The sequence below is a fragment of the Dasypus novemcinctus genome, chromosome 7, assembly GCF_030445035.2.
Source record: "Dasypus novemcinctus isolate mDasNov1 chromosome 7, mDasNov1.1.hap2, whole genome shotgun sequence".
Classification (NCBI taxonomy): Eukaryota; Metazoa; Chordata; class Mammalia; order Cingulata; family Dasypodidae; genus Dasypus; species Dasypus novemcinctus.
Genome location: NC_080679.1, coordinates 5485338 through 5498169, shown reverse-complemented (window position 1 = coordinate 5498169; position 12832 = coordinate 5485338). Strand labels below are relative to the sequence as shown.

The 12832-nt window shown below is 56.1% G+C and overlaps 1 protein-coding gene across 1 annotated transcript in view; it reads left to right on the top strand.

The window, feature by feature from the left end:
- Positions 1-2586: 2586 nt before the first annotated feature.
- Positions 2587-12832, top strand: part of TRAF3IP1 (TRAF3 interacting protein 1) — a 79086-nt gene continuing 68840 nt past the window's right edge. The window contains exons 1-5 of the mRNA XM_058301298.2: positions 2587-2739; positions 6570-6638; positions 6989-7150; positions 9355-9498; positions 10129-10554. Coding sequence (XP_058157281.1) covers positions 2617-2739; positions 6570-6638; positions 6989-7150; positions 9355-9498; positions 10129-10554 — 924 coding nt within the window. The 5' untranslated portion in view covers positions 2587-2616. The remainder of the gene's footprint in view (positions 2740-6569; positions 6639-6988; positions 7151-9354; positions 9499-10128; positions 10555-12832) is intronic.

The window sequence follows — 12832 nt, the reverse complement described above, 5'->3', positions numbered from 1 at the left end:
CCGTCGGCGGCGAAGGGGGCTTTGGAATGGCCTGGACTATGCCAAGGGGTCGAAGGGCCATGTGCCACCCTGGACGGCCCTGCTGAGCCCTGGCATGACTCTGGGGAGTGTAGGACTGAGGGAAGGGGATGGAGGCTGGGGTAGGGCAGCTTCTAGGGGTAGAGGGTGAGGTTTCCGGAAAGTCAGGAAGATTCGACAAGGAGCAAGTCAGAGGATGGAGGTGACTTGGCCAAGGGATGGACCTGGAGGCTGGGGAACAGGGGTGAAACCTCCAATAATACGTATCAAGACCCACCCTGATTCAGTTGGCGCCAACTGTTTGCAATGGGTTCATACCCATGGCAGTGCAGATTAAAATTAAGAACATGTGCTTTTTGGGGGATGTAATTCAACTCAGCATATCACCCAGCAATTTTACTCCCAGGTATTTGTCCAAGAGAAATAACACTTCTATTCAGACAAAGATTTGCATGTGAATGTCCATTGTGGCAATCTCCATAAATAATAAAAACTGAAGCCACTCAAATGACCATCACATAGTGAATGGATAAACAAATTGTGGTATATACATGCTGTGGCATATTTATATACCAAAAAACAGTATGGCATATTGATATATGTAACATGGGTGAATCTTAAAAACTTAAGAGAAAAAAATCAAACACAAAAGCTATGTACTATGTTTCCATTTATATGAAATTCTAGAAAAGACAAAATTATAATGAAATTAGATCAGTGGTTGCCTGAGACTTGGGGTGGGGAGAGGGGATGGGCTGTAAATGGTCAGGAGGAAACTTTTTAGGGTGCAGGAACTGTTCCATACCTTGATTGTGGTGTTGGTTGCTTGGTTGTATCTAATTACCAAAATTTATCACTAAAAATGGATGGATTGCATTGCACATAGATGATACCCAATCACAGAATTGAAATTAAACAAAACAAAGCACATCTAGATATATCACGATCAAACTTCTGAAAAACAATGACACGACTCTTGACAGCCAGAGGAAAAAAGAAACCTTACAGACAGAGCAAAGATAAAAATTACAGCAGATTTCTTGTCAGAAATTACAGCAGATTTCTTGTCAGAAACTATGCAAACCAGAAGCCAATGGAGCAACATCTTCGAAGTATTGGGAAAAAAAAAAAAAGCATCTCAACCCAGAATTAAAAAAAAAAATTATTTCTCTCCCCTTCCCCTGCCCCCAGTTGTCTCTCTGTGTCCACTCGCTGTGTGTTCTTCTGTGACCACTTCTATCCTTATCAGCAGCACCAGGAATCTGTGTTTCTTTGTGTTGTGTCATCTTGCTGCGTCTACTCTTCCTGTGTGCAGCACCATTCCTGGGCAGGCTGCTCCCTCCTTCGCGCTGGGCGCCTCTCCTTACAGGGCGCACTCCTTGCGCGTGGGGCTCCCCTATGCGAGGGTCACCCCTGCGTGGCAGGGCACTCCTTGCGTGCATCAGCACTGCGCATGGGCCAGCTCCACATGGGTCAAGGAGGCCCGGGGTTTGAACCGCGGACCTCCCATGTGGTAGACGGACACCCTAACCACTGGGCCAAGTCTGCTTCCCCTCAACCCAGAATTTTATATCCAGTAAGCCTATCTTTTAAAGGTAAAGGTAGAGTGGAAGTGGCTTAAGCAGCTGAGCACTTGCTTCCCACACCAGAGGTCCTGGGTTCAATCCCCAGTGCCTCCTAAAAACAACAAAAGCAAATCAAACAATGAGCGTACAAATGAAAAAACCACTCCAGGGAGCGGATGTGGCTCAGTGGTGGAGCACCGGCTTCCCACATATGAGGTTCCGGATTCAATCCCTAGCCCTGTACACGCTCAGCAGAACAACGGTGGCGTGGTTTCCTCGGCTTGACGAAGCCAGGAGGCATCATTCGTGCATGTCATCCTCACTTTCCTAGCATGGAGGTCATCTGGGCAGGTGCACGGTAATCCCTATTTTATAGGAACAGAAACGGGGTCTCAGCGACAAGTCCTGGCCCAGTCAGCCATCCTAAGTAACAGCTGGAACTGGCCTTTCCGATGCCTCGCCTTTTGGGATAACTCTGCCCGCTCCAACGAACAACGCCAAGGACAGCCTTGGAAATGCGCGGGGCGGGCCGTGCCGGCCTCGGCGCCTGCGCAGCTCTTCCTCGGCGACACGGGGGGCGTCTGCCTCCCCGGGCTGTGAGGCGGGCTGGGTGAAACCGCGCTGCGGCCGCACACCCGCGCCCCCAGCCCCCGCGGGCCGGCGGCGGGGCGCGTCGGTTGCTAAGGCCGCGCTGCCCTAGCGACGGAACGCCCCGCGGCCGCCGCGCAGGCGCCGTGGCGCCCGCCGGTGCACTGTGGGATGGGAGCCCAGCGGCGCGGCGGGGCGGCGCGGGGCGGGCGGCGGGGGCGCGCTGAGGGGCGCGGGGCGGCGCGGGGCGGCGCGGGGCGGCGCGGGGCGGCGCGGGGCGGCGCGGGGCGGCGCGGGGCGGCGCGGGGCGGCGCGGGGCGGCGCGGGGCGGCGCGGGGCGGCGCGGGGCGGCGCGGGGCGGCGCGGGGCGGCGCGGGGCGGCGCGGGGCGGCGCGGGGCGGCGCGCGCTGAGGGGCGCGGGCGGCGGCCCGGGCGCGGCGGCGCCATGAACGCGGCGGTGGTGCGGCGGACGCAGGAGGCGCTGGGCAAGGTGATCCGGCGGCCGCCGCTGACGGAGAAGCTGCTGAGCAAGCCCCCGTTCCGCTACCTGCACGACATCATCACCGAGGTGGGCGCGGGCCGGGGGGCGCGGGGCTGCGGGCGTGGGCGGGGCGGGGGGCCGGGCCCGGGTCGGGGCTGGGGTGAGTTCCGGGGGTCGGGATCGGAGCTCGGGGGCGGGTCGGGGTCGGGGCCGGGGGCGCGGGCGGCGGGCGGCGTCCAGGGCCGGGGGTCGGGCTCGGGCCGGGGGCCGGGATCGGAGCTCGGGAACGGCTCGGGGGCTGGGCCCGTGTCGGGGCTGGGGTACGTGCCGGGGGTCGGGGCGGGGCGGGGGTCGCGGCGGGCGGCGCGCAGGCCTCGGGTTGCCATGCGCGGCCTTGACCCACAGCCCGAGGGCGACCGCAGGGCCCGAGCGGTCAGCGCGCGGCGCCCCCTGCCCAGACTTGCTCGCCATTCCCCCCCCCCCCCCCCCCCCCCCGGTCTGACCCGTCCTCTTGCGCCGCCGCACACGGGGAGGCCCCGCGCCCCTCGGGGGCGTCCCCATGCTTTCCCGACCCCCCGCGTGTCTGGGCAGCGCGCGCCTTCCATTCTGCCTGGCCGAGCTGTCCTGGGACTTCTCCCTCCTCGAAGCCGGAGGGGCCCGGGCGCGGCCCGCTGGGTCTTCCCGCGGGCGGTGCCTGTGAAGGTGCCCAGGAACTCCTGGGAGACGGGACCCCTCCTTTCTCGTTCTCCCGGGTTTTCCTGCTGCCTCCTTTCCCACCCTGCGCCCCGCCTCGTGGCCACCGCATTTTGGATGCTTCATCAACCCCTGCTGGTGAATTTATTGGAGGTGGGGGGGGGAGGGCTGAATGGAATACAGGATGAAAGATGAATGTAGTATGGGTTGATGAGCTCCGCAGGCTGGGTTGGAATTCCTGCACAACAGAGCCTGTACTTAATTTGTTGCCATGTCTGGGGTGACCTGCCCTGGGTCTGGTACATAGAAGCTGCTCCACAAACATTTGCTTCTTGGATGGAATCAGCCCAGGCTCCTCGTCGCTCTCAGGAGTGAGTCTGCAGGGGCGTGACAGCACCCATTTCCATGGTGCGCTGGCAGGAACGTGGGTGCTCTTTGGGAATGGGAATCAGGTTGAACTTGGGGAGCCTCCAGGCGGCCTAATCTGGCCCCCGCACTTCCTTTCGCACCTTTTCCACAGGCTGGCTGCCTCCTCTCTCACGGTGTAGCTTTAGCTGTCCTACCTTAGCTTATTACATAAGTGCCCCTGCAGTGCCTGCTGTTAACATCCCACTGGTGCCGAAACCTCTCACACCTCCCCCGGTCTCCAGCACCGTCTCTCTGGCCTCTTCCCCCCCACCCCCTCTGGGGCAGTACTTCCAGCCCCGGCTGTTTGGGGAAAGGACAGAACTGCACAGAGAGCACAGCGGGGGCTGCATCTGCTGGTCGGCACCCAACCACCCTGCGAAGTAGGCAGGTGTCGACCTGGAGGGGGGAGCACGACACCATCAGCATGACCTTGACACTGCAGTGGTTGTCTCCAGAACCTTCTCCTTTTGGCTGTTCCTTCTGTCTCCGTGCTGTCTCTGCACCAAAGTGGAGGCCGGAAGAGGGAGGTGGGGGAGAGGGCCTGGGAGTCGTCAGGCCTCCTGGGTGCTGGGTCCCCTAGGGTAGGGGGGAGGGTGCCCGACTGCGAAAGTGAGGAGGAAAACTCACGCAGGAGTGGACTTGGCTGCTCCCGCAGACAGCTGTGTGGAAGAAGCAATACGTTCCGGATCAGCAGTGGCAGGCCTGCCTTTGCTTCTACAGGAGTTTGCTAATCTAATGCTGAAATTAATTTCTCCACCCGTGGAAAGATAACTACGTTAGCTGTCGCCTAGCTGATAAAGAATGCCTGGCATATGGGAAAGCGTTTTCAGATAATAGGTGAAGCGCTTCCTATGAAAATTCTTGACTGTCTCTGTGTGTTGTATTCAAATTGCTGAATTAGTAATCTAGCTAGAGCGAAGCTAACCCTATCTCCTAAAAACTCAGCGTCAGTCCTCTGACTTGAGTGGCTCTAGCGCTTACAACTGTTGGTCTCAATTTTAACTGTTTACAAACTGGGACAAAATGAACATGTTCCAGGAATATTAAATGCAGAATACTCTTAATTGATGCAGGATGCTTCCACTGATCTCTCAAGAAAAGCAGTAGCACAACTCGTCAGTAGTTTGGTGTGGAATGGAAACTTCTAGCTTTACTAATAGGTAACTTCATGCAAATTAAGTGTTTGTAGCTTATCCCGGAGAAGGAGCCCCGCAGCGGGCGGGACAGTCGTCCTTTTTGAAAACACGGCTTAAAGTGATAAATCCGGGTTACGTCTGACCCAGGACACATGTGCTTTGGCGCCCTCATCCTCGCGGATACGATGCAGTGTGATGTTTTCTAGTCTGTGAATGTCCTCTCTGCTTGGGAACCTTTTGGGGCGCCTCGGGGTCCTTCCTGACCAGGCCAGAGCCACCCCGGTCGGGTCCCCTCAGCACCTCTCGGCCGCACCCCCGCCGTCGGATGCCTTTGATCCCTGCGCAGGCTGCTCCGGCCCCGGCGTGGGTTGTTTCTCCCCTCCACCCTGCCTCCTAAATCCTTCCTTCCACCGTGTTCCCTGGTCGACTTGTCTGGTCTCGGGGCAGACTTGGGGCCCGGTGCGCCTGCCACCCTCTCCTTGCTTTGGGGTCCGTGCGGCTCCTGGTGCTTCCTCGAGCCCTGTGGCTCTCGGGTGCGCAGGCTTTGACGTGCGGGTCCCTGTCCTCACGGTGAACTGCGGTGCGAGTTGCGTGAGGATCAGGCTGGGTTCTGGCTGGCCCAGTGCCCCGCACAGCGCAGACCCCGAGCGCTGGTTGACCCGGTGGATGAACTAGAGTCCCCGGCAGGTCGAGTCTGAGAACCCCGCGCTGTGCGTCCGGGGGCCAGGCTGACGAAGAGGCTGGCCCGTGCGCTGTTGGCCATGGCCTCTCCTTATCTTTTTTTGTTTAATATTATTGTGGTAACATATGTATATAACATAAAGTTTCCCATTTTAACCACCTTCAAGCTTGCAGGTCGCTGGCATGAGTCACACTGTCAGTGTTTGCTGCCATAACCCCCATCCACTAAAGACGTTTCCATCACCCCAAACAGAAACTCTGTGCCCGTTAAGAAGTAACCCCTTCTTCCCCCTCTCCCCGAACCTGGTAACCCATACTCTATCTACTTCCTGTTTCTCCATCAGTTTGCATATTCTGTCTTTTTTATATGAGTGAAGTCACATACTATTTGTCCTGTACCTAGAGAATTTTGTGCAGCATGCTGTCTTCACGTTGTAGCACGTATCTCTCTCTTTTTTTCCCCTTCATTTAAAAAAGTTAATATTGGAGAAGTTGTGAGCTTAGAAAACAATCACGTATAATGCCCAGAATTCCCATCCATCGCCCCTCCACCAGCACCTCACCTTGTTGTGTAACGTTTGTTACAGATTATGAAAGAACATGATCAGACTGTTCCCGCTAACGATGATCCACAGCGTACACTTGGTCTGTTTTTTTCATACCCCCGATTATTAACTCCATGTACGAGAATTGCACATGTGTTATAGTTCTTGAGAGAACACTCATGTTTATCTTGTTAACCTCAGTCCGTCTTCCACCACGTGGTTCCCTGTGTTAGTCCTGTGCTTGTACCTTCTAACCCAAGTGCACACTCGGTGGCTCTCACTGTCATCAGAGTTGAGCAGTCATTGCCCCAGTAAACCTTTCAAGGTTTTCCTTAGTCCAAAAGAAGAAATCCCATACGCTCTCTTACTGGCCCTTAGCGGTGAGGCAGTACCTGCTTTGACACTGATGCCAGGATCTTCTGATGTCGCTGCTGACGGTCTCTGTCCCTTGCAGGTGATTAGAATGACTGGTTTCCTGAAGGGCCTCTACACGGATGCCGAGATGAAGTCAGACAACGTGAAGGTGGGTCTGAGCCTGCTCCCTCCTTCCCCAGCCCTTGCCTTACTGTCGGGGCTCTCCCAGCCCTGCGGCGCGGGCCCTTCCTGTGCTGGCACGGGCTTGGGGTTCCAGATGGAATGAGTTGGTTACCTGATGCTGTCCCCTTCCCACTTCATTTTCTCACTTGCAGCAACTGCATGTTGTGCTAATTTTATCTACTGGGAGATGAAATTAGCTTTAATGAATTATTTTTGTTTTGTTATGAGGAGTCAGTATTTCTAACATACATCCAAAAATAGCATTTCATATAACCAGGGCTTTTTTTTTTTTTTTAAAGTATTTTAATATTTGTGTTTTAAATGGAAACATTTCAGGATAAAGATGCAAAAATTAGCTTTCTTCAGAAGGCCATCGACGTGGTCCTGATGGTTTCGGGAGAGCCACTGTCTGCAAAACCAGCCCGCATTGTGGCTGGACACGAGCCGGAAAGAACAAACGAGCTTCTCCAGCTCATTGGAAAATGCTGCGCCAACAAGGTAAAGCTGCAGTTTGGGAGTCTTAAAACCCACCAGGGCCACTAGCACAGCGCCAAGTGTTGGAGGGGAGTGTCGAGTGTCTGTTGAATGCCACGCTTTGACTCTGGCCCAGGGAAAGGTGTGCTGTGTCAGGGTCGCAAGAGAGGCAATTTTTTGCTGCGTAACAAAACAGATGTGCATACATTCTGCACCATGTACACACGCTTTAAATGTGAAGCAGGGACCACACAGGGCCGTTGCTCTTGGGATGGGGCCCGGGCCGTGCACCCTGGCTTCTAGGCCTCCACCCTGCCCCGCCCAGAGGACCAGCAGCTGCTTCCGCCCAGCAGGGGCCTGCAGGGAGCTGCTTTCCTTCTTCCCTGGGCTCGGGAGTGTCCCTGAGCTCGCCCTGCCTTTCCATCCTCTGGCACCTGCTGTCTTCCCTCTTTCGGTCCCTCTTTCCTCCCCTCCTCCCTTCTTCTCCTTCCTGATTGAAGAGTTACATTGCCTTCAAAGAAATACAGTTTCACTTGTACAGGGCCTGGGCCTGCTACTTCCTAGGATCCTCACCTTGGGCTGGGGACTGGCTTGCCAGGCCTCTGGCCTCTCTGTGGATCCAGCCTTGGTCCTCTCTGTATGTCCAGCTTTGGCATCTCTGTAGGTCCAGCCTTAGGCCTTCCTGATAGGTCCAGCCTCAGGCCTTCTGTAGGTCCAGCCTCGGGCTTTCTGTAGGTCCAGCCTTGGGCCTTCTGTTGGCCCACCTTGGGTCTCTCTGGTATGTCCAGACCTTGGCCCCTCTGTAGGTCCAGCCTTGGCCTCTCTAGTAAGTCCAGGCCTCAGCCCTTCTGTAGGTCCAGCCTTGGGCATCTCTGAGGTCCAGCCTCAGCCTCTCTGGTCTGTTCAGGCCTTGGCCCTTCTGTAGGTCCAGGCTTGGAATTTTTTTGAGGTTTAGGCCAGCTTTGTTTGCTGTGAGGTTGAAGAAGATAAGATAATTTCCAGAACCTTCCCTCTTGGAAGCTATGCTACCCTCCCCCCTCCCCCCCCCACTCAGGGGAACAGATTGCACCTTTAGGAGAGTATGGTTAATACAGTACTGTGCACCTGACGCGGGCTGGTGGGGGTGGGGGCGGGGGAGGGCTCACCTTAGCTGTCACCACAGATGGAAAGGCTGCTTTCAGCCTGCACAGAGCTGTGGGGAGTAGGCTTTGGGGTGGGCCACTGCCCTGCTCAGGCCCCGTTCTCAGGCTTAGACTCGCGAAGCTGGTGTGGCCCGCTTGCTGGCCTCTGTCCCCAGCCTCCATCCCCTGCATCCTTTACGTTGTTTGTCCTCCTGAAACGCAAACCTGCCTGTCTTCCCTGCTGAATCCTCTGCCGGCTTCCCGCTACCTCAGGGCACAGCCAGCTCCGAGGCAGGCGCCAAAGGCCCTGCGATTCGCTGCTGCTTCCTGCCATCTGGTTTCTTCTCTCGTCTCATGCTCCCATGCCCCTCTGTTCCCGTCGCCATGACCCCCTGACGTCTCCTGATCCGATCCCCTCCCTCGCTTCACGCCTCCTGCCCTGGAGTCCGCCACTTCCTCGGTGCCCGAGCTGCCTCCTTCCGGCTCCCTCTGGCACGAGAGGCAGTTAGCATGCCCGTCCCTGAGCCCTGGCCTTTTGCACCTGCCCAGCTGACCTGAGGCCCCTGTGTGCCTGCAGCACACCCTTGTGTGACAGTTGCCCCTCACGGCCTGTCCCAGGCCCTCCGCGTAGCGCCTGCTGTGGAGCGCGCGTGCGCGTGCGCGTGCGAGATTCCTGGCTCCGGGTGTCCAGGGCCCATGTGGCTGTCAGGGATGCGCATTTGACTGGCCTTGAATTAGCTGGCCCCTGAGGCCCTCTCAGTGCTGTGGTTCTGCCACCCTGGTAGAAGTATAAGGCATTCTTAGAGTCGTGTGGGGCCGCGTCGCTGTCCTTGAGCAGTGCCTGTGCCCACGCTTGAAAGTTTGGGTAGAATCGAACCACGACTCATTTCGCTCGGGTAGAATCTACTGTTAATGACCCTTGAAGGGCTGGAAAGTGATAGTTATCAGGAGATGCTGTACTTGGTGATAATAAAATTTTTCTTTTAATATCTTATCAGTAGACAAGATAAAATTTAATGAACTGTCTTTGAATGTTGACCTTCTCTGTTACATTTGCTAATCTCATCTTTCCCTTGCATTTTATCTTGTTGCGTTTTGGCAAATAAGCTTTCCAGTGATGATGCAGTGAAGAGAGTTTTAGCTGGAGAGAAGGGAGATGCAAAAGGACGATCCTCCTTGACGTCGAAGTCTCAGGAGTTGGATAATAAGAATGCTAAAGAAGAGGAGTCCAGGATTCATAGAGATAAAGAGGTGAATTTCAGGTTGTATATCCGTTTTGGTTTGCTAAGTGCCGCCAAAGCAACAAGCCAGGAAGGAGCTGGCTTTTACGGTGGGGTTTGTTAACTTAGGATCTTACAGTCTGAGGCTGTGAAAGTGTCCAGATCAGGGCGTCGTCAGGAGCTGCTGCCCAGCTGCAGTGGGGGCGACAGGCACATGGTGGCGTCCTCGCCCTTCTTTCCTCTTCCCCAGGCTTGCTTTCGACTTCTGTCTCCAGGGGCTCCTCTCAGCCTCTCTGTTCTGTTGACCTCAGCTTCTGGCTCCCAGGGCCTTTCTCTCAGCTTCTGGGTTCCTCTCTGTCTTTGCAGTTTTTTTCTGTGTCTTCAGCCTTTTGTTCCCCAATTTTAAAGAACCCCAGTGAGAGGATTAAGACCCTCCCTGGGTCACGCAATCTAACCAGAGGCCCTTAACTGAAGGAATTCAACGAAAAGTTCCCACCTACAGTAGATTTACACGCACAGGAATGGATTAGTTTTAAGAACAGGATTTTCTGGGGCCCACAAAGGTTTCAAGCTGCCACAACATCTAAAGTGAAATGATTTGCCTTTTTGTAGTTCTTATGAAAACATTTATCAATGATACTGCTATTTGATATTTTTTTAGGATAGAAGGAACTCTGAAATAAAAGAGAGAAGTACAAGCAGCAATCGAAAACAGAGAGAAGAACCGAAAGAAGAAAGCAAACCAAGAGAAAAAGAAAGAGACAAGGAAAAGGAAAAGACCAAGGAAAACGACAGGGATAGACCTAAAGACCCCGAACGGGACAAACACAGAGAAGGAGAGAGAGAGAAAAGTAGGGTCAGGGCCAAGCAGGAGCGGGAGCGGGACAAAGACAGGGCCCGCAGAGAGCGGGAGAGAGACTCGGAGCGCGAGAAGGAGAGGAGAAATGAGGGGGGGAGAGAAAAGGAGAAATCGAGGGACGACAAGGGGCGAGACCGCGACAAGGACAAACGGAGAGGGAAAAACGGGGAGCACTCGAGGGACCCCGAGAGGGAGAAGAACCGCGAGCATGAGAGAGCTGAGAAGAAGGTAACGGCTCCTTGGGAAAAACCAGGAACGGGGTTGCGTGTTGGTTCTCTGAAATGCTTCGTCTCCATGGTAACGGGATTAGGAAACTGGTTTTCTTGTGGGCCAGTTAAAATTACGACTATCTTGGACTCCCAGCAGAAACCCAGATGGATGCCAGAAGCTTGCTTTCCACCCCTGGGTTTAAATCTGGTGTCTTAGCAGCTTTTAAAAGCAGGCCCAGGTGTATGTGTGGTCTCCTCTGGAAAGCGGAAATTGCTGGGTTTATTAAGAATACCTTCTGTGTCTTGTAGGCATCAGCAGGTAAGTGCAAGGCCTCATTTTGCTGGAGTTCTTGTTTAGTTACATTTTCAGGTAAATTTAGGATTGGGCAGAAACCCTGCTGGTTTCAGACCATTCTTCCTGAATGTGCAAGTGGCCTTTAGACTCGTTCTGCTTTGCAGGTGTGCATTCCCGTCGGGCACCAGGTGCGTGGGAAGCATCCTGGGACGTCACCTGGGTCCCAGCTGCTCGAAAGGAGGAAGCAGAGGGCTGGGAAGGCTCCAGGCCTGTCCGGGGGGACCCGGCTGGGCAGCCAGGGGCAGGCGAGCCAGCACACACCGCTGTCCTGCCGGGACGGTCACCTCGCTCTGAGTGTTGGTCTCCGAGGGTGGGGCCGGGCCGGGCAGGCGGGTGCGTCGTGGAGGTCTGGCAAGTCAGTGAGCTCTGGGTGCCGCCCTGGGAAAGGAGGTGCTGTCCAAAAGGGGTGCTGTGGTCCGTCAGGACTCGGTTTGTGTTCTGCTGAGAACCTTGGGCGTTACTGTGTAGAATGCCCCTGCCCACCCCCGGCACCCTGGAGCCATCTGCCCCGGGAGGCGTTTCACCAAAACCAGCGTTCCCTGTGAGATTGGCTCTTTTTAGAGGTCTAAGAAAAGCACTTTCCACTGGCCTTGCTTTTCTGAGATGTCGGCCTGCGCTGCTTACCCTGTGCATGAGGCGCCCCGAGTGGGACAGCCCCCGCACGGCCCCCCAGGGCTCTCGAGCTCGGTGTTCCCATCCGAGAAGAGCCGAAACGGCTGGTGGTGCGACTAGCATTTTTAAATGGGGAGAAAGAGAATTCCAAAGAAATTGTCACAGGCTGATATTTGGGAAAGTGTTAGAACTAAATGTGCACGACCGTGGCGCTTACAAGCGTTTGGGGCCGCTGCGAGCGACCGCTTTGCTTATCAAAGCTGGCGCTTACTCGGCCCAAGTCTGATTTGCGTGCATCTCTCTGTTAGAAATCTCAGGATTTCTCCTTGGAGCCGTGTGGATCTGTGAAGCAGCGCCGTTGTGCCCTTGGGCAGAGGGCGCCCTGCAGGTGGTGAGCTGCCGGGGCCACGGCCCACGGTGCCGAGCCCCAGTGCTCCTGCGAAATCAGCTTTGGGGGAGCAGGAGGCTCCTGCGCTGACCCAGGCTCACCACGGTTTCTCCTCTGCCCCGTGGTCAGACCCCTTTTTGTGAAGCAAGGGTGAGATAGTAGGCATGAAAACACACAGAAAGGCTGCTTGGAAGCTAGAGTGAGGCGGCACAGGGCCCAGGGCTTTGGGTGGGCCCACCAGCGCAGTCCTGGGCCCCTTTCCTAAGTGCCGTGGGGAGGGCTGAGCCACAGAGGCTGCCGGGCAGGAACTTGCGGTCACGGCTGCCACCCTCGGGTTGGTCACGACAGCTTGGTGACGAGGGCTGTGGCTTGGTGATGTGCTGGCAAGGCACTCTCAGCTCTTCCATTGCCCCCAGCGTTGGCTACCCGCTGCGCCCCTTGCCCTGAGCCACGTCTTGGGGACTTGGTTTAAGGCAGGAGGTGCTCCTCAGTGGCCCCACGCGACCCCAGAGTCCTCTCCTGACTTGAAGCCCAAAGCCCCTGCCGAGGCGCCGCCGTGCCCCCCGAGGTCCCCACTGCTCTCCCTCCACTCCCGCCTTCCCCGGTTTGTTTCATGGGGGTGTGTCTAGGAGCTTGGCCCTGGCCCAGGGGCCCCTGGTGTCCGGGAGACCCGTTTTCGTAGTTTCTGGAGAGGCACGCGGCTTCCGGCGCCCTGTCCTCAGTCTGCCTTGAAGGACAAGGGCTCTGCCTGCCACTGGTTTCCGCGACCCTGGAGGACAAGCCGCCGGGCAGCAAGGCCACTTCTGGCCACCGTGCTGCTGCGAAGGGCTTCTGGGGACGGCCGTCTTGCTGCTCACCAGCGTTATAGAAAGTAGCTATCAATGCATTTTCGGGTGTTACAGTATTTAGATTTTACAGGTTTGAATTTTCTAGAGTTGAATT